Source organism: Protopterus annectens, chromosome 6.part1, assembly GCF_019279795.1.
Source record: "Protopterus annectens isolate FY-2018-M chromosome 6.part1, PAN1.0, whole genome shotgun sequence".
NCBI lineage: Eukaryota > Metazoa > Chordata > Ceratodontiformes > Protopteridae > Protopterus > Protopterus annectens.
In genome coordinates this window covers 203,910,488-203,934,551 of record NC_056738.1, presented here as the reverse complement: position 1 = coordinate 203,934,551, position 24,064 = coordinate 203,910,488, and the positions used below count along the sequence as shown (strand labels likewise).

The 24,064-nt window shown below is 36.9% G+C and overlaps 1 protein-coding gene across 3 annotated transcripts in view; it reads right to left on the bottom strand.

The window, feature by feature from the left end:
- The window catches only part of LOC122805478 (5'-3' exonuclease PLD3-like), a 697,284-nt gene that overhangs the window by 181,686 nt on the left and 491,534 nt on the right, over positions 1 to 24,064 (bottom strand). For all 3 annotated transcript variants that reach the window (XM_044075664.1, XM_044075665.1, XM_044075666.1), the window contains one exon: positions 19,173 to 19,290. In XM_044075664.1, the coding sequence (XP_043931599.1) occupies positions 19,173 to 19,290 (118 nt within the window). The remainder of the gene's footprint in view (positions 1 to 19,172; positions 19,291 to 24,064) is intronic.

Here is a 24,064-nt window from a genome sequence, read left to right as displayed (position 1 = left end):
GAGAAACTCTAACTTAAATGACTGCTCACACAGAAAGGGGGAAAGAAGAGAAGAACCCTCTAAATTAAATGGGCTCAAGGGGAAAGCAAGGCCTAAGAAAACGACAGCCAAGAAAAAACAGCTGAGGAAGGTCAGGAGGTTCTAACAAGAACTAAAACAGACACCACAAAGGTAGTTAGCTGCTAACAACGCTAAAGGGGAAGATAGCAATATACATAAAAACTAAGTACTTAGCCTGAGCCAGTAGTCACAATCTTGATGCTGCAAGTGGCAAATGAGATCTGGTTAGATACCGCTAAGTATGTTGGGATAGAGGTTAGCCTCAAGCCAGTATAAGCTCTTGAGCTATAGTAAATCAGCTGAGTCGGAGCAGAGGATCAACTCCGAACCCAACCAGCAAGAACGAAGGTGAGATGGGGACAACATAACATCAGTATTTTAAGAGTAGAAGCACCATCTTGGAAGAAAGAGGTGGTGGCTGTAATACCTAAAGAGGGTAAAGACCCATCAGAGTCAGCTTCATACAGGCCCATTTCAATCAAACTATGATTATAAAGTGTTTATGTCTATAATAGCTAAAAGAATGGCAAAGATGATGTCAAAATTGATAGATATGGATCGATGTGGTTTTGTGGAGTGGAGGCAAACATTTGACAACATTAACAGAACATTGATGATCCAGAGGGAAGCAGAATGTAAGAAAATACCACTGATGTTGGTGGGTCTCGATGCAGAGAAAGCATTTGACAGAATAAGTGGAGAGTTTATGAGCAGGACAATGGAACATTTGCATTCCCTGATAAAATTAGAAGGTTAATTTGGAGAATATATGAGGGATTTGGGGTGAAAATTAAAGTGGGTGGGTTCCTCTCTGATGATTTCTGTTTGAGCAGAGGAACCAGGCAGGGGTGTCTTCTTTCCACTTTGCTATTTGCATTATATTTAAAACCACTGGCAAAGAAAATAAGGGACCCAGAAATTAAGATATAATTGTTGTGGTAGTCATGAAAAGCTGGCTCTATTTACAGATGACTATTTTATACTTGATAAAACTAGAAAAAAACATTTTGGTGTTGTGGAACATTTTGAGGCAGTTTAAAATATTTTCAGGATACAAAATTAATGAAGCTAAAACAAAGGCAATAGCTGTAAATTATGCACCCATACATAAATGATTCAGCAATACCCATATTCATGGAGACATGATAACATAAAATACTTAGGAGTATAGGTTAAAAAGGATTCTAGTGTGGCAGCTAAGGATATGTGGTAAGAGACTAAACAAAAAAGAACACAAAAAATGATTGGAAGCTCTGTCATATGGATATGGATAGCAAGATACAAGCAGTAAAAATGTATTTAGTCCCTTTACAGGTCAGTAACAACCAGAAGAGAAGTTGTGGGTAGCAATTAATAAAGAGCTGAATGATTTTATCTGGGAGGGGAAGATGGCAAGATTCAAGTGGGATAAGCTGATTCTTCCAACAGAACAAGGTGGTTTGGAATTACCCGATTTGAAGGGGTATTTCAGAGTTACACACTTGAAGCTCCTAAACACAGCACAAGCAAAAACTTACAACTCAAAGTAGAAATGGATGAAGATGAAATGGAGAAAGCTCAAGAAACAAGGAGAGACTGGGATTTTGGATGCAGATCCTTAAAGAGAACAATAATAACCACACAGAATATTATATTCATAAAGTAGCAGAAAGTATTCTAAAAACTAAGCCAACATGGGAATGGAGAAAGGAGATTCTGCCAATAGGGATGACTGCAATTAGGGCAACAGACAATAGGGGACTGGACTTTATTGGAGAAAACGGCAAATGAACTAAGGTAATGGAAGCAAATAAAGATAATACAATGGGAAGATAATAGAATGGGAAGTGGCCAATAATTTAAGAATGCAGGCTAGAGGTCATCTTCCCTTATCAAGTATTGATATCAGAGTAAAGGCAAAGAGAAAGAAATAGGGGGATCCTAAGTGAAAGATCACCACTGGTAGAGGTTCTAGTAGAATCTAGAACAGAAGCTGCTGTTAAAAAAAGGAATAATTACTAGAGCATACAGAATATTGCATGACAACTATAAGAATCGAATCAATAAGAGGAGTTTAGAAATTATTGGGAAGCTAGATTGGACAAGCAATTCACAAAGAAACAATCAGGGGATATATGTATGTATCCCAAATATGCAACAAAGTATAGAAGATTTAGGATCATTGCTTGGAAGTGTTTACATGTGCATTTTTATACCCCATGTAGATTCCAAAGAATTTTTCCTCGGGTAGACAGCAAATGTTGGAGGTGTAATGGGGAAGAAAGAGGTAATTGGGAACATATTTTCCTGGGAGTGTATTGAGTCGCAGGCTTTAAAAATTCCCTGCAGACTACTCTGTTAGAGATACTGGGTGGCCAAATTGGGGTAACTAAGGAAATTATATTTTTGAGCTATGAAACAGAATCAGAATTGCTTAGACATAGTAAGGCCTTGCTGAGTCTAATGATGGTGGCTGCCAAAAAAAGCAATTGCTAGAAAATGGAAATCAAAGTCTAAACCAACTGTACTAGAAGTAGTGAATATAGTAACAGAAATAAAATAACTGGAATTGGGATCTTCAGAAAAGGAAAGAAGCGAATTACATAGAAAAATGGGTATTGTGGGAACAATAAATGGAGCAAAGGAACATGGTTTAAAAGAAGACAGGATTTGAATGAGCTATGTAATAGAATGACTGGATAGATTATAAGTGATGTACAATGTTTGCAATTAAAATTATGTCAATATGGTTTATATTGTATAATGTTTGCAGCTAAAATTATGTCAATACTGTTTTCATTTACATATATATATATATATATATATATATATATATATGTATATACACACACACACACACACACATATATATATATATATATATATATATATATATATATATATATATATATATAAATAATATATATATATGTATTTATGATTGTCTATATCTTACATGATTATAAAGATAAAACCACAAATAATTGTGAAGCACTGTCACACAAAAAATACTTTAATCCACTGGTTTAGCACTTTCAGCCCAAAAATTAGGTCTTCATCAGAACACACTGTTAAAAAAAACTGTCCCATTTTTATAACCTCATCAGTACACATCAAACCAATCAGATCTCAGTTTTCTTAAAACTTAATATAAAATAAATATATATATATCTATATATATATATATATATATATATATATATATATATATATATATATATATATGTATATGTGTGTGTGTGTGTATAAAATACATCCTAAATAATGCATTAATTTTTAACAAGCATATAAACTATTTACATTTATTATAATAGGCTTCTCTTTTCTACACAGCTTTATAGTTGACATCATTATTAAGCCCTGGTGCCCTGCATGCATCCAAAAGAACCTGCCATTTGAACTCTCTAAAATCTAGCTCCCCATCTCTGTCTCCATTGAAATCCACTGGAACATGATCTATAACTGTGAAAAGAAACTTAGCACTGTTATTGTCACCCACACAGTTTGAAGTGTGCTTATAAAGAGCATTATCCAAATTTCTCTTTCTAATGACATAATAATGTTCATACATCCTGTTTTTAAGTTACCTATTGGTCCTCCCAATATAAAACGAAAAACAGTTGGAGCATTTTGCCATGTAAACCACAAAGGTAGATTTACAATTGAAAATGTCTGGAACATGCCACCTCTTGTTCTGGGTTACAATATCAAATTCTGGTCCCTCTTGGGTTACATCAATGTTGCTAACCTTTAACATAGACACCAAAGAAATCAAAAATATAGTGTCCAACAACTGGAGAATATTAGTTTCCAACAGTGATCTTCAGATGGCAGTAGGAGAAGCCCCCATTTTTGTTAACACAAGAGCAAGGAATTTCAAAGAAATGTTAGACAGTAGACCAAGAAAAAAGCCCCAAGTTAACACAGGTACTTTTAAATGCAAAAGCTGCAATTTTTGTAAATACATTTTAGAGGGACCAGAATTTGATACTGTAACCCAGAACAAGAGGTGGCATGTTCCAGGAATTTTCAATTGTAAATCTACCTTTGTGGTATACATGGCAAAATGCTCCACCTGTTTTTCGTTTTACATTGGGAAGACCAATAGGCAACTTAAAAACAGGATGTATGAACATTATTATGCCATTAGAAAGAGAAATTTGGACAATGCTCTTTATAAGCACACTTTAAACTGTGTGGGTGGGCTGAAAGCGCTAAACCAGTGGATTAAAGTCTTTTTTGTGTGACGCAGTGCTTCACCATTACTTGTGGTTTTCCTTTTAATTTTACAGAAGTTACACAAGGTGTGAGACAAGTCTTCAGTTTTTTCTTGAATGATTATAAAGGTTTGTTTAAAAAAAAAAAAAGAAGAAAAACAACTAATAGCAGGGCTTCCAGCTTCAAAGATGGACATATAGTACAATCCGCCAAGATACTGAAAACATCACAAGAATAGGACAATTTAAAAGTAACATTGAAAGAGAAGTAGTTCCAGTGGTGATACTGTTGTTGATAATGTTGTTGAAACATATATACATTCAATGCAGCAATGGGCTCCTAGACAGACACAACTGGACACAGAGAAATAATGTTAAAAGTAAAAGCTAGTAGTGATGTGAATGGAAAATGGCATTAGATTGGGGTCTGATGGCAAAAAAAAAAAAAATTATGTAGAATGACTCTGGATATAAACTATATTAACTTGTGTATAGTCAGAACCCAAATCTCTCTTTTTTTCTGATGGATACATTGTCTACTGTATAAGGGAAGACAAGGAGCGTGGCATTAGGAGAACATAATTCAGCATTATTTTCGTGAAGGATAGCACTTATTGAGGCTAGTCAGATGGAATCTGGACTACAAATGAAAAAGTACAAAATGGGACATGAGCTATATTACAAAAGGGCTGGTGTACAGTGGAAAGTACCAGAATGGAGCTGTGGCATTTGTGAGGCATATCAGTATTTGTGTGAGGATGCATCATTCCAGGCTTCATAAAGGCAAGATGGAAATAAAGGACCAGTACATGACAATGCTGAGGTAACTAACTTAAAAAGAAATTATACCAAAGAACTCAGAAAAAAAAAAAAAAAAAAAAAGATGAAACGGAGAATTCCAAATTGAGTAAGAAAGATTTTGGTACCAAAGGACTGAAGGCAGTGAAGCAACTACAGGTACTACAGTAAGGTAGTACACTTGCTCTCTAAAAAGGTCAAATCATAAGATTTTCAATCAGAGAAAGAGAGATTCAACATACAGGAGATATCTTAGGATAGGCAAGTAAAGCTACAGGAAGACACAAGAACTGGTATAACAGAATTTTTGCATCAGTCTGATAAAGACACAGAAGAGTCTGTTGACATGCCCTACTTACAAAATGTTCACCAGAAATTGGTGAAATACAGACCTCAGACTATATGTAACATTATGTACTCTTGACTGATGACATATCACATAAGTTAGCAAGGCATGATGAGATAAAGTGCTGAAAAGAAAATTATGTTTTTGAAGAAGCTGATAATGTTGATGAAAAGTGTAATTCCATTAGGATGGGTGTCTGCCTTCAAAGAATCTCCTAAAAGGAATAATACCCAAAGTTTCTCTTTGGTTTAGAGAATTTGCAGAAATCTGCAGATAAGAACCTCTGAATGATTTCCCAACAGGTGTGTCATAATTTCTTCATTGCCTTGTTGCCAAACTCTATCAAAAGTAATGGAAAATTCATACCATGTACAGTAAGTTTTTTCAAGGTATGGGACTGTCCCATGACATTTATATATATTCTTCTCCACAGGTAAGGTGTGGGATGATTGTGGAAAGTGAAGAAATGTGCATTATACACTGCTTTAATGGCATAACAGAGTGAACTACATAATAAAGTCCAGAAGGATAATATCACAGGTTGATGCTGCTGCATTCTACTGGCTAGAGGGGAACAATAACACCACTGGGCTACTTACCTGCCATATAGATAACAATGTATAGGGTGGTTCATAAACTTTTGCTACTTCAGGTATTCCCTATATAAAAGCTACCTTTCAGGTTGGCCTTGGTCACTGTTGATAGGACAGTGCTGGCAAACAGATAGCTACATAAAAAAATATTAATTATTTTGTCATGGAACCATCAACGGCAGTATAGTGGTATAGTTACCCAACACCAGCTGAGCTTCATTCATACACATCAAAAACAGGAGAAGTTATCTGGGTTGCCAGGGAAAGTAGACCAGATGTAATCTTTAATGCTTCCCATTTGGCATCTAGCATAGCGCATGCCACTGTACAGACCATACATGAAACGAAGAAGACTGTTTGGAAAATCTCATTTGTAAAAGTAGTTCTAAAATTTCAATGCCTTTAGAAGGACAAAATATTGAAAATATTTGTCTTCAGTGATGCTGCACATGAAAAGTTACCCGGTGGTGATACTCAAGACAGATATTTGGTTGTTCTGATGGGAAAACAAGGACAATTCCCATCTGTCTTCTGGCAGTCAAAAAGAATTAGAGATGTGGTATGAAGTGCTCTTGAAGGAGATACACATGCTATGTCAGACAGCCTTGCTATTGAACCCTTTATCTATGCTCTATTCTGAGCTTACAAGACATGACATACTTTAGATTATGTGTGCCACAGGTTCTGTTGATGCAATTAACTCTACAAACTGTGATGCAAGAAAAAAAAAAACCCAAAAAGGTTCACATGGAAATTACGAGAATAAAAGATCTCATTCAAATCCATAGAATTCCCAGAGTCCTGTGGTCATCTACAAAAAAGTAGCTAACAGGCTTACTTTATCTTACTGTACCAAGAAGGGGTCTTCTACCCTTGGGCTTCTAAAAGCACCTAATAAAGGAACATAGCATACTGACTACCATACCTCTCAACTTCTTAACTCAAATAATCTGGACAAAGCCAAAAAGTATGTTAGACAAAGGCCTAAAATCAGGGAGATATTCTAAATATTGCTCTTATCAACTTAGTTGCTAAAAGAACATGTTTTGCATTAGCATGCATTTTCTGAAGGATATGAAGTTTTGAAACTCAAATATTTGTCATTACCCAGTGCCTTAAATCCCAATGATCTTCTAGAAAAACAGAGATTTTATGAGGAATACACCAAAAATATGATGCAAAAATTTGGATATTCTATGAAAAACTGACAGTTGAAAGGTACTCCAACACCTGAATCTCTGTGCAAAAACTGTTAACAGTTCTTCCTCCAAAGGAAGTAAATAGGTTAAGTTTGTAGTTACTTCCTTTTCCCCACCATACTGCAATCTATCTTCTGAGGTAAGACTTTTACTGTTGTGTATTTTCCACTTGAATTACAACAGTTATGCAACAGTATTTCAACTTTCTGGAAATGTTTTTACTTCCTGGCAATGAGTATGAACTTTTCTGCAGCAATTTGGACTGTGATAAGCATGTGCATGTTTCTCAATCACGTTTGTGCAGCGTGGATGATTAAAAGTATAACCTACTTGAAACGCTAACTGGTTTGGTCAACTTTTCCATTTGCTAGATATACATTTATAGAGAAAAGCCCTTGAATAAAATCAAAAGATTTCCAATAGATAATGCAGGACTTGAGGAACAGAGGCCGATCATACCTCTCAACTGTTAGATTTTCATAGAATATCCAGATTTTGCCTCATATTTTTGTTGTCCCTCATACAATTTGTGATTTTCAGGCAAATCCCTGAGGACTGAAGTCACTAAATAGTGATATACATTTGAGTTTCAGACTTTATTCTTCAGAAAATGCATGATAACACATGTTATTCTAGCAACTTTTTAAGTTTATAAGAGCAGTACTTAAAATCAGTCTCTATTTTGGGCTTTTGCCCCCTCCAGTTATTTCAGGCTTTGTCCAGATTTCTTGCACTAAGAAGTTGAGAGGTATGAGAACAACAAAGGGTCTAAACCCTTCTGGTAGTCTAAACAGAAAACCTATTATACTTTGCAGGCTGAGGTGACAATGCATACAATCCTAACATGAGTTATGCAACTTAGCCATCTATGGAAATAAAGCAGTTATGTGTTTAGCCTCAATGCATACAGATCTTATCTAGAATGACTATGGCTATAGACTATATTAAGTTGTGTATAGTCAGAACACAAATCTCTCTTCCGTTATGATGGATAAATTGTTTACTCTATACGGGACTGCAAGGAGCATGACAGTGGGAGAACATAATTCAGCATTATTATCATGAAGCAAGAGAGGTGAGAGCTACATCTTGATAGGGAAGAGACTTAAAATGGCCTTAGAAAGACAAGAATGAAGAAAGGGAATGGTCTAATGTATCGCAATGGGTACAAATCAAAGTGACTTTGGGCTTGTTAGTTCTGTCCTTCTGGGTGAATCTGATTATCAAAAGAAACAAGAGCAAAGTATAAAGAGGTTATTTGGCCACAGAAGTGATCAAGTGTGATCAGGGAAGAAAACTTTGGCATTTAGTTTTGGTTAAGGAGACAAGGAAGTTGCGATCCAGGGATCTCCTAAAAAGTAAAAAGAACTTCCAAGCTACGGATACATTAAGTGACCATTCATAAGGCAAAAGGAGGTAATGGCTTAACCTGCTGGCTAGCATGTTAGCATCCATAGGAATGCATGCCAGTCCTAAGAAGCACTTTGAATTGCTAACTGCTGCATCTAGATGGCTTCATAGTACAGGGGATACTTATGGTAAAATAATTCAGACAGAAATGCAGGGGCAAAATAACCATTTTGTCCCCAGGATGTTGATGTGAGGTATCCATCAGGTGCCTTAGACTGTCTACCCACTATAATGCCATTGAACTCTGGAGCTGGTGCATTGGTGGTCAGTACAGATGAGTCTGAATTACTGTGGAGTTCATTACTTGAAGGTTTGAAAGGTCAAACCAAGAGGCCAGATGTGAATGACATCCTGGTTATATAAATGGGAAGCAGAAAGAAGCAGATATGTTTGGATAGCTTGAATGAGTGTTCACTGACACACTCATATGAAGCCTTGTGTGATTCCTGTGCCCTGGCCCACCAATCAAGGAGCCTCAAACCTCAGCACTAACACCAGAGAGAGCTTCTCATATACGAGGAAAGGATAAGAAATACACACAGTAAAGTGCAATTTCCCTTAAGAGCACACAGAGATCAGTCAGTCCAGGGCAGTCGCTCCCTTGCTCTCCAGGTCCCCAATAAGACTCCCCACTGGCACAGCTATAGGGTCCAGATCTCAGCCTAGTGGGCAAGCTAAAACCTCTAGCACCCTCTCTGTCCAACCAGTGCTTCGTGTCCCTGCCCAAGTAGCTGACACACACGCACACACTTTGAGAAGTGTTTATAAAACCACACAGACACTCCGGGGGAAGGCTGGCACAGGTTCTCCAGCTGTGCCCCCTTTGCCCAGACTATACGGTAGTACCCTGCCACCACTCACTAATAATTATCAGCTACTCAAAGGTCCTTAAAAGGGTGTCCAACTATTACTCTGCAATATTAATATCCAATTGGTAGATGTGACTAAACAGTCTCAAGGCTTATTAGAGTGACCTGGTACAGGATCCTTATATACATGCAATGTACTCTTAGAGCTTAACTTATCTCTACACAAAACCCAGCCACAGTTAAAATGTTTTTAAAAAAATTATATTAAATAATTAAAACCACAAGACAATACTTTCTACTACACAGTCAGTGCTAGTCAACAGAGTTCAGAGAACACACAGAAATACTTACAATAAATCAGTAGTACAGTTCTGACATCACAGAAAAACACAGTCTAAACTTTCTAATTCCTAGCTACTTCTAGGAGAAAACACAGTTCTAACATACTACTTCCATAAATTGAGCATAAGGCAGTGCTGAGTTGGATGTTCAAGACAAAAATGCTTACAGTCTCTCTGAGCAATAGTTTTTAAAATCACTAACAAACATTTCTGCTGGGCCCTCCCAGATTACATCACTTTTCACACTTGGGTTTCCCAGTACACACATTACATCATTTTTGACACTTAGCCTGGAGTTCCCAGGCCAACAGGCTACATTATTTAGCAAGCTAACACCTGCTCAGAAAGCTACTACAATAAAAGACATTTCACATGTACACTCTAGTAATTATTCCTTAAGTTAAAACAATAGAAAGAATGTGCTAGCCCAGACCAAATGGCTCCGAGCTTTGGAGATCAAAGGACATACAAGACAATTTTAATTTCAAAGAACAGATGTGAAATGCTCGACTTGGTTTTCTTTACAGCAGAGGGCAATGTTGCCACATTGTTGAAGTTCAACATTTAACAGACTATTCTTTCATTTAAGAAAACCAAGCTTGTAGTTCACATTCATATTTACAAATGATAGAATTATCTGCACAATTCTATCTGGCTAGGCTGGTAGCCTTCACCCATCTCCACCAGTCTTCACACCTTGTGTGAAGAATCAGACAGACTGGCACTGCAATTAGTGTTAGGGTTTTGAGACACTTCTCATCGATGTGTAGGACGACATGAGGAAAGACAAGACAGACAGAAAGAAAGAGACCATCCAGTTCAGCATAACAAAACTTTTGAGGATAAAATATCTGACAAATCTTGCCAATGAGGAAACAGCTGATGAATAACATGGTATAGACTCAAGGAAAGAGATTTTGCAAGGTTCACTATTGAAATAACAGAAGACAACATGCTCAGCAAAGACTCTCGTCTACCAGATAAGCTTTCTTGTTTTGGAGCAGCATAGAGCCATTCAACCTAACAGGAATAAATATTGGATCCCTGCAGCACAAGGTAAGCCACACATCAGACATACAGCTGGTGACGCCTGTAGTGGCTGAAGTGAGCCCAAAGGTAAGGGTCCAGAACTGGTAGTGAATGATTCCTACCCAGAATCAGAGAGACTTTGTGGCTTTCTGGTAATCTTGATGAGAAGGTAGGCATTTTGAAATCTAAACAGCACATCAAGTCTCCTCTGCAAAGATGAGGGAGGGTGGGCTGATCCATGAACATTCAAAAGGACATCACATACACACACACATATATATATATTTATATATATATATATATATATATATATATATATATACACACACATACACATACATACACACACACAGAATGAGGAGAGAATTGAATTCTACAATATACAGAAAGCCCACATTTTCTAATATATTATTACATTTTAACAGCTGGCACCCCTTTCACCAAAAAAAGTCTTTAGTTAAGGGCCAATGTGTTCAATTAGCTCGAATGGTTTCAGATATGGATGAATTTTTAAATCAAAGTGAAATATTGAAGAACGTGTTGCTTAGAAGAGGGTATCCAGATGCTTTTCTTGATAACATTTTGAGAGAGGTTTTGCAAAAAAGAATAGGAGGGTATTATACTTTATACTCCACTATTAAGATCCAGCACCGAAGCTATAGTGGATTATAGTATTATTAGGAACACTGAAGTTTAAGAATGGACTAGTATTAACATACAATAGACATTTCACTGATATAATTACTATCGTTAAGAATAACTGGAATGTGTTTGGTATAGATCCTGATTACATTAATACAGTAGGGGAAGGCCCACTTATTACATATAAAAAGGATTTTTGTCTTAAAAATATGTTGGAAAGGGTTAAACACCCAAAACAAACAAGAAAGATGAGTAAATGTTGGCATTGCTCACAGTGTAAATTTATTTTATAATTTAGTGAAGCAGAGCTTGTGAATTTTGAGACAATAAAACTGTAAAAAAGATACAATTATAGCACAAAGTCTGTGGTATGCCTCACTTTATGTCAAAAGTGCACATGTTTTTATATAGGAAAAATTAAGAATTGTTTTAGAAATACGGTGTTATCAACATCATTATGACATACAGAAGAAAGAGCCCAAAAATGCCTTAGCAGGACACATTTTAAAACATGTTGATCATTCTTTTAAGCTTATAATAATAGGTCATGTGGACCTGGGTCAGAGGGGAGGACCAATGGAAGATTTTTTAGAGATGAAGGAATTAAAATGGCAGGGTCAGGCCAATGCCACAGTACATCCTGGGTTAAATGAAACAATATCAATTAGCTCAATTCTTAGGTTAAAAGCAAGCCTTGTATGGTGATACACAAAATTTAAATATATTTTTATCATTTAGTTGTTTTTTATAATCATAATTATTTTTATATATGTATAAGAAACATGTTTGTGTTTACAAGTGTGTGTGTGTGTGTGCATTGTTTAACAAACTGTGTATAAGGTACTTTATTGCTTTAAGTAATGAATGTTTAAGGGGTGGTATTTACCACCTAATCAGGTACGATAGTAAATATGTTACATGGTGTTGCATATTTGTTATTCAGCTGAAGTCCTTTCTTTTGGGATGAAAGCACTTAATAAATATTGAGGTGTGGTTTTGTGTCCTTGGAATCCTTCTTTTTTTGTGTATTTTAACAGTCTGTGTGGAAATAAAGTGTTATTTAGTTTTAGAAAACATCCTTTCCTGGATTTTCTACAAGATAAAAAATGAAACAATCATTCTTGGTGACATGAATATTGATTTGGCTATCATTTCCTGCAAACAATCACCCTCCACCATAAATCTGTTTCACTTCACCAAACATATATCCACCGCTACTAGGTACAATAAGAGAACTAATGAAGACTCCATCTAAGATTGTTTTTTAGTCTCAGACCACTCCAAATGTACAGCTTCAGGCACCATGCCCAATTCTATTAGTGACCATCTCCCAGCCTATGCTGTCCGTGCTTATTCTTCCATCACTAAAGTCCATAATATTAAACATGTCCAAAACCTTTCAAAATTTAATCCCCTCACATTTAATAGCATCCTGACAAGCCTTAATTGGAATTGCCTCAAAGTCCTCCCATTAGATGATGCTTTACTTTACTTCACTTCAGTAACACCTTTCTAAAAATACTGGACAGTCTAGCACCCACCAGAAACAAAAGAATCAAAAGCAACAATGCCCCACAGTTAACAAAACCTACTAAATAAATTACGAATTCTAGAGATAAAGCATGGAAAATCTGGCTCAAATCTACAAATCCATCTGATCTCATTCATTATAAACAGCTCTGAAACCAAGCTAAAAAAACTCATCCGTAAAGACAAACAGCAGTACTTCTACAACCAGCAAACAAATAGAAAAAATAACGCCAAAACATTCTGGTCTTCCATCAATATTCTTTCAAACCCTGGCACCAAAACAAATCCCTGCCCATACCCTGACATGCCTCCTAACCAAATAGCCATCATCTTTAACTCCTACTTTATTGACAACATTGCCAGTATTACTAGTACATTTTCCTTACCTATCCCACATAATTCAATTCCCACAACCACCTCTTCTCACCCCACCCCCAAAATTCTATTCCTAAGAACTCTCATATTACCCTACACACATTGGATCATGCAACCCCAAGCACTCACATCCTACCACCTAACTGCTCTCAACAGTCCTACTACCCAGAATTTAACCTCTCTCCTATCCCCACCACATTTATCAAAAACTCCTGTTGAAATTAAAAGCCTGCTCTAATTCAGCCAATAAAATTCCAGCCAAATTTCTTAACATCACTGCTGATGCAGTAGCCTACCCCATTAGCATTCTGATTAACAGATGAATCCAAGAATCCTATGTCTTTGGAAAAAAGCTCTCTCTCTTCCTCTATATATAGGGGGCCCCTTAAACTGATATTGCTAACTTCTGACCTATTGCTATACTTTCCCCCATCTCTAAAATCCTTGAGAAATGTGTGCAAAACAACTTTTAGGCTATTTCCTAAAAAACAAAATCCTCTCCCCAACACAATATGGGTTCCGCCCAGGTCACATTACATCCACTGCACTAATTTCCTTCTTAGACACAATTAAAGCTAGGGACTCAGGACACATTGTGTCCACCCTTTTTTAGATCAAAAGCATTTGATACCATCTCTCACTCTATCCTCTCTTAGCTCTCAAGTATAGGGCTTTCTCCCCAGTCACTTAATAGGTTCAAAAGCTCTCTCTCCAACAGAGAGCATGCTGTTAAATGTCAAAATTCTATTTCTCCCTACCTTCACAACCCTACAGGCATCACCCAAGGCTCAGTTTTAGGCCCTCTTCTATTTAATAGTTTTATTAACAATCTCCACCTCTCTATCCTGCATGGTTCCCCAGTTCAGTATGCAGACGACTCCACTATAGTCTGCACTGCACCCCATACAAAAATACTTCCGCAAAATACTCAGGAAGCTTTATACACTGTGGAGACATGGCTTCACAATAATTACCTTTCTTTAAATCAAAAAAAAAAAAAAAAAAAAAAAAAAAAAAACTTATGATTTTTACACCCAAGAAACAATCCCCTATAAACAAAGCTGACATCAACATATTCTCCCTCAACTCTTCAAAAATTGAACTAGTAACCCACACTAAATTGTTAGGAGTAATAATCGATGAAAACCTCAAATCTGATTTGCATATTCAAAAATATATTAGTAAGACACACAAAACGTTAGGGTTGCTCTATAGATGCAATAAGTTCCTCTCCTTCCATACTAAACAAGTTCTAGCACTATCGTACCCATTACCCTCTCTAACCTATGGTGAACCTTTACTAACCAATTTACAGTCCTCCTTGCAATCAAAATTAGAAATATACTATAATGCTGTGTCTTTCGGCTTTTCCCGGTTAGGGGTCGCCACAGCGGAACTCCGGTCCGCTAATGATTGGTAGTTGATTTTTACGTGCCGAGTTACCAGCCCTGACGCACAACCTTCAACCGAAGGTACGCCCATTCACGCATGTCTCCACGCAGAAAATGCTCGAACTGAGAATTGAACTGAACAGCGTCTTATTGGGAGGCGACAACGCTACTGCAGCACCACCACCGTGGAAGTAGAAACACAAACAGTTACCATTCTACTCACCACTGTATTGCCCGAAAAAATTACAATGGCTCGAACTCCCCCACTACCTATTACTCCAGCTTACAACTGCTCATAAACTTATTTATAAACCACAAGACTGCCATTCACTTAATTCTCTACTTACCCTTTATAACCCCACAAGGCCCTTGCAATCTGAACAACAACAAATTCTTAAAAGTTCATAAACCTAAATTACCTGCAGGACAGTTATTATACCCATGGAACATCGCACGAGATGGAATATTCTGCCTACATATGTCTGTTTACAACATAACCCCTGCAACTTTAAAACTGGTCTGCAAAATCATCTCCTCTCCAATTGGATTTGTAACTGCTCAACCCCTTCCTCTGCCATTACTTAATATACCTACTGTTCCTAATATGCCAATCTCTAATCTGCCCTGAACTGTATGCTTACTCTGGAGTTCACAATCTGTAAAATACTTAACCACGAGGCCTGCCTGGCATTTGTTAAATGATCTGATGGCCTGTACTTTGACTTTGATTAACATTGTTGACAACATAGTATTACCTTTATCTACATTGTATAATTTTCATGCAATTTATATTTTATTCTGTATTACTTTCTCTTACTGTATAATTCTCATTCTCTGTGTTATTTGTAAAATGTTTTTCTCTGTCATTTTAAACCTGGAGCTTTTCTCCCCGGGCCTCCACCGAAAATGGGCTTTCACTGACTCAGTGGACCTAACAAATAAATAAATATAATATAATATAATCTCCCCAGTCCATGCATCTTGTAGACAAAATCTTTCTCCAGGCTTATGCATGGATGGTGACCACCCACCTGAACTGATTCGGATAGAAGACAGCTGGGCAAAAAATCAGTACTGCTGTGATCCACCCTGGAAATTACCAAGACTTCCTAGAAGTCAATGGCCTTGTTCTCTGGGCAGTGACCTTGCAGAGGACGAGAATGATGTGACTGCTGGCTCACAGTCTCCTCTTATTGCTGTAATTGTGAGGCACATTAAAGCTATGTCTACCACTGGCTCCTGTATGTCTTGGCAAAAAAGTCATGCAGGGTGAAATTAATCTTCCACATCTGTAAGATTATGACCCATTTCTGTCATACCCTTTAAGTGGTCATCAAATATAAGACTCAAAAGCAGTAGGTCCCCTGCAACCAGAGCTGAAGATGATCACCTTTGTGGCTTTCTTGAGCTGTGCAGGATACAGCCAAAACTGCCAGCAAACGGCAGTTCCAGAGCCTGTCACCTATGGACCCCTTTGGCATTACAGGCCATGTGAAGCAATTAGGTTCCTGGGACTGAAAGAAATAAAGTCAAAATTTGGGCCTTAATTCTGTCCTTCAGGGAAGCATAAGGTGACAGTTCAGTAGTTCTTCAACAGTACACTGTCGTTCATCTATGATATGTCATGCATATCACAATTAAATATCAACAAAGATAAAATGGATGGTGAACACATATAGCTGTTCTCCAAATCTGGTCATGGCATGGGACTCTGTATCTGGGTATGGACAGCTTGGGTCAGCATGACAGGAGCTCTTCAGAAGGCTGCCACTAAACAGTCATATCAGGAGCTCATAAACTAAATATTCCCAGAGAGACCAGAAAATCTTGTCTGACTTTTTTAGTGACAGGAGGCAGTATACCCTGGTTTTCCCAAGCTATCTTTAAGGATGTCTAACTGAAATAGGGTTGCCCATGTGGATGAGGCAGGAGGCAACAAACCTTCTGCAGAATCTGCTAGGATGACAACTTGGGTTCTGTTAGCCAACCTTACCATTTCTGCATTAAATGTAAGAGCTCCCCAAACTTAAGGTAATGGGTGGGAGAGAGGAGAGCTAGCTACTTTGCCACTGAAGTCTTATACAGGAAGATCAATGGTAATCTCAATATGGAAGATCTTGCTTAAATACTTTCTGGATCTCCTGGCAAAAGATTCAGACTCGGAAGACTTCAAGCTCCATTTTCGGGTCATAGTGAAAAGGGAAAATCTGCATGGAAACCCTGGAGAGGTCAGCAGTCCAGGATGTATTATGTCCAGTATGTGCTTCAAGTGAATTTTTGACAGTCTGAATAATTTGCTGTGGTGATAACCACTTTCAAGAAACTGCCCTTCAGTACAGCATGTCAATTTAACTTATGAGAGCATTCTGAGAAAAAGCTGAGAGAGTAATGTTTAAAAATAGAATCCCAAGGATTACAAGACTATTGGGAGTTCCTTTACTAGTAAAATGAGTAGTACTTTAAAGACTGAAGACATTTATTTTGTGAGTCACGCCTCTTGTTTTTGGAAGTGGTCATAGGATTGTCCTTAGTGATAAGGCCTTAAGAGATACCTTGCATTCACTTCCCAACGTGATGTATAGCAATTCCCCGAGCCTGAAGGAATGCTTGGTATATTCAGGCACCTACTTTCACCAGTTTACAGTCCAGGACTCTACTCTGATATGTTCCTTCTGCACATATATAGACAGATAATGCAGTCACATACAATATCAACGATCATACATTCCTACTTAGGAAAATCGATGCTGTTACACTAGAGCAGTGGTATATACTCTGTCATTGTAACAAATTTTATATTGGCCAGACCACTGTACAAGTTACAACATGAGCTGAAACACATTAGAGGTATTTGTAACTGCTCTGTTACAAATCTAGTTGCAAAGCACTTTTTATTGGATCATTTCTACGATTATCAGCTTTTAAAGTGTTTTATAATGTACCCGTGTTCTAAACTGTTTCATAATATTTTTACACACACTGCAAGGGAAAGAGGCCTAGTATATATTTGTATGTGACAGTTCACAACCTAATGGCCTTAACGGTAAGTTAAATACATTTATTGTATTATACAGACTTATTTATTCTTATGTTTATTTAGTGATTTTTTTTCTAGTTTTTCCATTTTAATCTTTCTCATGTGACACATAGTAAGATTTTAGTGTTTGGATTTATTTTAACTATTCTTCTATTGTTCTAATACTATTCATGTCGGTTTAGTTCTTTTTAATTATCAGATTTTGATTATTTAAGTAGCTTTCTAGATTTGTTTTTAACCTTGAAGACATAACATCAAGAAGCTAGTTATATGTACTTAAAAATTAATAAAAAATACATAATTTTATGTGTTATGGACTCCCAATGAATGCTGGATGTTAATTTCAATGGAATAAGAATTTGTTGGTGGACTTTTGCTTAAGAAAAGCAAGTCTTTTTCAAGCACTTCCTCTCAAAATTACCGTACAAGAAATATACATGAATATGTGTAACTATTAAGTCTAGACAACATTTTAAACTTACAGTCTAAAAACTAATAACCACCACTGTGCTATTAAACACAGCTTGAGACATGTACTATTTTAACACAGCCCTTTTATTTTATTTAAACAACTTCTACTCCCAAATGATGTAACACTTTCCACAAGCGGAAAGAACCGAGTACAGTTCCAGCTCAGTATGAAAGTAGTTTGATATAACAAAAATAACTGTGGTAATCCTGCCAGTGGCATTTTCACATTCAGTAAAGAACACATCTTGGCTACAGTTAAGGTGCAAAGTTATATTTTAGTAAAGAATCATAAGGTATGGAAAAAAGAATGGGCTGATCTATTTTGAATGAAATTTCTTAATTTATGCAGTTAGTAAACAGAATATTATTTGGTGAATTTCCAGTGAAGGACACTGATTGCTTTACTCCATGACTTGAAATAATTCATTTTAGTGCTTTCATGTTTTGCAATCTTTTCTTTTGTTCTTCATCTGCCTTTTGGTCTCAATACTTTGATTTCCTCTTCCACCCTCTCCTCTCTTGTATAACTCAGTAAGTCCAGTGTGGAGAAAAAAAAAAAAAAAAAATCAATGTTGGCAGTATATTATCTCAGCAGAAGCGTCTCTTTTTATAATCAATAGGCGGGAGTACATGTTTAAGATGCCAGTCTAGGGGAAAGTTCCAGAGCAAGTACATGCTGATGTCATCCTGAGCCAGTCCTCTGAACCAGCCATGCTGCTACCTGCATTCAAATAGTCATCAGTAATGTAGTGCAGTAATACTACTTTCCCTTTACCAGGTAAGGCACACCAGTTGTAGCTCACCTGCTTCCCTTAAGCAAGTCAGGATGGCTTTAAACCAATGCACCAGCACCATGACTAGAATCATTGCACCCATAAGCCATGTGTTTAAAAAAGATGAAGGATAGGAATATACTGCAGAAAAGATGAAATTCTATTCTGTTACCTTGCTTATCCAGATCAGTGGTATCCTGATCTCCAGAATTTTGAGGACTGTTCACAGCTATGTTAATTTTGATGTCATGAGACAGTAAATCCATCATCTTGTCAAAAATGTTCTGTCCCTGTAAAAGAAGCACCAGTTCATAATCATCAGAAAGAGAAAAGTTAATTCCCAAAAAATTAAAGGCACAACATTAATTTTAAATTTGTTAAAAAATTACAGCAGCTGAGTACTCAACTTTTCAGAGCAGGAGAATTTTATGTGAATCCAGTTTTTCATTATTATGCACCACAGTTAAATTTGCCATCTTTATCCAACTTGAAAATATGGTCAATGGTAGCAATCTAAGTATATTTCGTAGTCTTAAACAGCAGTTTATACCATACAATGTCTGAGACCACTCATCTTTGGATTTGCCTGCATGTATCTGCAAACATACTGGATCAATGCCAGTGGTCTTTGCCTGTTAGATGATTACAGGGAATAATTCCTGTACTCCATGTACAGAGGACAGACAAGGGAAGCTCATTTTGTTGTGCTGGATTTCCAGTAAGACAAACACATACACAACATATCCAGAGAGTCTTATTGCAGTACGTGCAGAGAGACCATAATCTACTAAAAGTACCTGCAATAAAAAGCTTATTTAAAGCATAATCAGAGATACAAGTAAAAACTACACAGATTCAAATAAAAAATAAACAATCTACCAATTTAGCATAATTTTACTACCACTAATACAACCTAAAGTTTGAGAATGGCGTAATCACTCTGATTTTGTGCCTTTGTGACTGTAGTGCTGTGGTGGAATTAATAAAGGAGCACTACTTTAGTCATTCTATTTGTAAGAGGGTCTTGGTGCTCCCCTTAACCCTCCCCACCCATCTTCCTCTGTAAGGAAGGCTGCAACAAACCCCCTCCAAACAGAAGTAACTGGAAATACAAATTGGTGGTACTGTTTGCTTTGACATGTAAAAGCAAAAATCCAGCTTAAGTTAAGGGTAGTAGTACTAAAATAACACTTTTCGATTTGTTTTTATATATTAACAATACTTTAAAAGTAATGCTTGTACACTATATTAACATTTCATTTAGGTGGGACTAATTCAATATATGGGATGATATGGCACATCAGCTTCTTAATTAAACAAATTGTTCCAAGGGTAGCCACATATAAAACACTGGCTAAATCCTTACCCGACTCGCATTCAAAATATATAAATATATTAATGCGATATAGTTTGTGTTCAGTATTCATATCCCCACTAGTGAATGTCAGTCAGTATTCACAACAAACCTGGCATATTAAACAAGCAAACAAACAAAAAAGGTCATACACTGTTTCTTTTCACACCCATAAGTACTGATCATGGTATACAGGAAAGCCCAATTCCACAGCTTAAACTCTCCTATCAAAGGAAGTTTGATAGCTGTTCAATTCAAGAGATTCACACGTCAAAAAGAGAACAACATCCTTCTAAACTTCTGCATAACATTTTGATAACATATAAGTGCTGACGTTCAGTGTCATCTTCTGAGCTAGTAATAGATGGCAACACAATCGGGGCAGTGTTCAACTCTTTAATCCACGAACAATATTATTTATTTATTTTTGTGTTTTTAATGACACTTTAGTATGCAGTTCTTGTGTGCAAACTTCTGGGCAAATGTCCTAATCTTATGGTACAAGAAATTAAGAAAATGTTCCATTGTTATTTTGTCTAACCCACCTGCCCCCCAACTCAATACAGACGTTCCAGTGTTATGATATGGAACTGCAGAGTCAGCACCTTCCCTAAAAAGGAGACACCTGTACATTTTAGAAGCTAAAAATGTGAGCAAAAATACACATTATGATGGGATTTCCTGGTTAAACAAACACACACACACACACACACACACACACACAGACATTTTTTGGAAAATCACTATCACCCTTTAGGAATTAGTATAATTGTAAAGTACAGTTGTATAAATAAACTTACCATGACAGCAGATGTTTGAATGATCCCTGCAGCAGGAGGTTAAGCTATATGAGTTATATCCTGCTAAGGATATAAAAGTTAGCCAGTTTCCAAAGCTTCCAGGCACCTTCCATTCAAACAGACTGTTAGACAGCTAGAGCTGAGTTGACTAGAAGACAGGTTTTGGTGCCAAGCTCTTCAAAGCTTTCATGCCAAGTGAGACAGGGAGGCTAAGTCCTGACAGGACATTCCTAGGAGCAACAAAACACACATGTCCACAACCTGACATAAAAAAAAAGCACACACAAAAAAAAAAAAAAATAAGGGGGATGGGGGAGCAGCTACTGCAGGGTCGAGGTGCACTGTACCAAGACTTTGGCTTCATTTATGGCTTTTTGGATAAGGCTGAAATCTAGAAGTGTTGTAGAACATTTATATTTATGGTAAACTTATTACACATCTGTACTTTGATCATCATATTGATCATTGTTACAGGAACCTAAGCTATACAGGTAGATTACAATAGCTTAGAACATCTGGGAGGTGGAAAGGGAAGGATCCAGGAGCCCCTGCAGAATGGTCCTAGCAAAGCCTGACCTAGACCTGGAGAAGGAATTCAGCCTGTAGTGTTTTGTAAATGTATGCAGAGAGGACCAATTTTCTGCTTCTACAACACTTCTAGATTTCAGCCTTATCCAAAAAGCCATAAATGAAGCCAAAGTCTTGGTACAGTGCACCTCGACCCTGCTTCGAATACTTTTGTTGTGGTGTACTTTTTTTTGTGGCCCAAGACAAATATTAAGAAATAGTCTGCTTTGACAAAGGTTGGCCCTTCTTACCTTCATAAGAAATGAACAACCATTCCGAAGTTCTGAAAGATTTTGTTTTTCAAGGTAGTATTCCAGTTGTCTGTGGCCATCCAAGGTAAGAAATACCCTTTCCTACCTCAGTTTTGGGTTCAGGGAACAACACAGGGCCATGGATAGTTTGGCTTAAACAGGGATGCAACTTTAGCTATAAATGAAGGATTAATTCTCAAATAAACAATAAGTAGAAACGAACCAAACCACCAATGGCAGAAACAGGCAGACTTTAATTAACAAATGGTAAGTGCTTTTGCAGTAAACCAAACTGCTTCCTCAGACCATAACAAAACAGTTAAAACTTCTACAAATATTAAAAAAAAAACTAATTATGTATTGTCGCACATTGGTCAAATTTAAATCACATCACCACTGAATAATTTAGCTGAAACAAATCAACACCATATAGGCATCACATGAAACAAAAAACAAAAAATATAACAAATGCATCTATGCATAATTGACTGAGAAGCAATCCCCATAGTAGAAAACTACTCACTAAAAGGAAGCATTGAAAAATCTCACATTCAATGACATGCACTTCTTAATGTCTGTTGCTTCATAATCATGAAACCGGCCTTTCTGTATATGTAAAACAAGGTGAGCCAGGTTGTCATGGCAACCCAACAGATATTATCGTCTCATTAAAAGATGTGCATAAACAGTCAGATGCAGCTCTAGAGCATATGCTCAAGTGCATGACCATCATTAAACACATATAACATCAAAATATGAGTTAATTCTAAAACCTTAAGAAACACAAAAATGCTAACTAAAACACTGCACTCTAATGGCTGAATCGACTGACATTTGATCCAGCATATTGTAGATGTGTACATCCAAATAATATCTACACATAGTCTGTAGAACAATAAACATAATGCATAAATAAAAGAATCTAAATAAAGAACAAATGCCTGATGATTACTAAGCTAAAACTGGCACGAATAAGAACATATTTAATATTTAGAGAGACATCACTATAAAAAGTAACTGAACTTGCACCTACAGAGTAAATCACATACACTGTTATGGAAATAACTGTACTACACACTTATACCAAAGCTAAAAACTGTAAAAAAAAAACTATGGAAATGTACAGGAGGTAGACATGAAGGAAGGAATTCAGCCTGTAATGTTTAGTAAAAGTATGTACAGAGGACCACGTTTCTTCTTCTCTTCTTCTAGAACACTTCTAGAGTTCAGCCCTAGCCAAAAAGCCATAAATGAAGCCAAGGTCTTGGTACAGTGTGTGAATACTTTTGTTGTGCTGTACTTTTTGTTTTGTTTTGTGTGTGTGTGTGTGTGTGTGTGTGTGTGTGTGTGTGTGTGTGTGTGATTTTTTTTTTTTGTGGCCTAAGACAAATATTAGGAGATACTCTGCTTTGACAAAAGTTGGCCCTTCTTACCTTCACAAGAAATGAACAACCACTCGGAAGTTCTAAAAGAGTTTGTTTTTCAAGATAGTATTTGAATTGTCCGTGGACATCCAAGATATTAAGTATCCTTTCTCTCTCAGTTTTAGGCGAAGAACACAGGGAGATGGAGAGTCTGACAAAGTAAACTGGGATACCACTTTAGGCATAAAAGAAGGATTAGTTCTCAAAGAAACCCCTGTCTCTGCGGAAATTGGGATAAGACTGACCTAGCAAATGAACTTGCAACTCAGATGCTCTTCATGCAGAGTTCAAGTAAAACTGTTATCCATATTTTTAACATTTATTAAATTATCACTTAAGACATAGGTGAACACACACTAACAGAACACAAACCATATTAATTTTTTTTCATTTACATACATTATACATTACAGATCTTTTCTGTCATCAGTGCAACTAACATCATCTTCTTTCGGCTTTTCCCGGTTAAGGGGTCGCCACAGCGGATCATCTGTCTGCTCATGATTGGCAGTGGAATTTTACGGTGTCGAGTTCCCAGGCCGGCGCCCAACCTTCCACAGAAGGCACACACACATACGCACTCACGTCTAGGGTCAATTTAGAGAGTGTCCAATACACCTACAGCAAGTCTTTGGGATGTGGGAGGAAACCGGAACACCCAGAGGAAA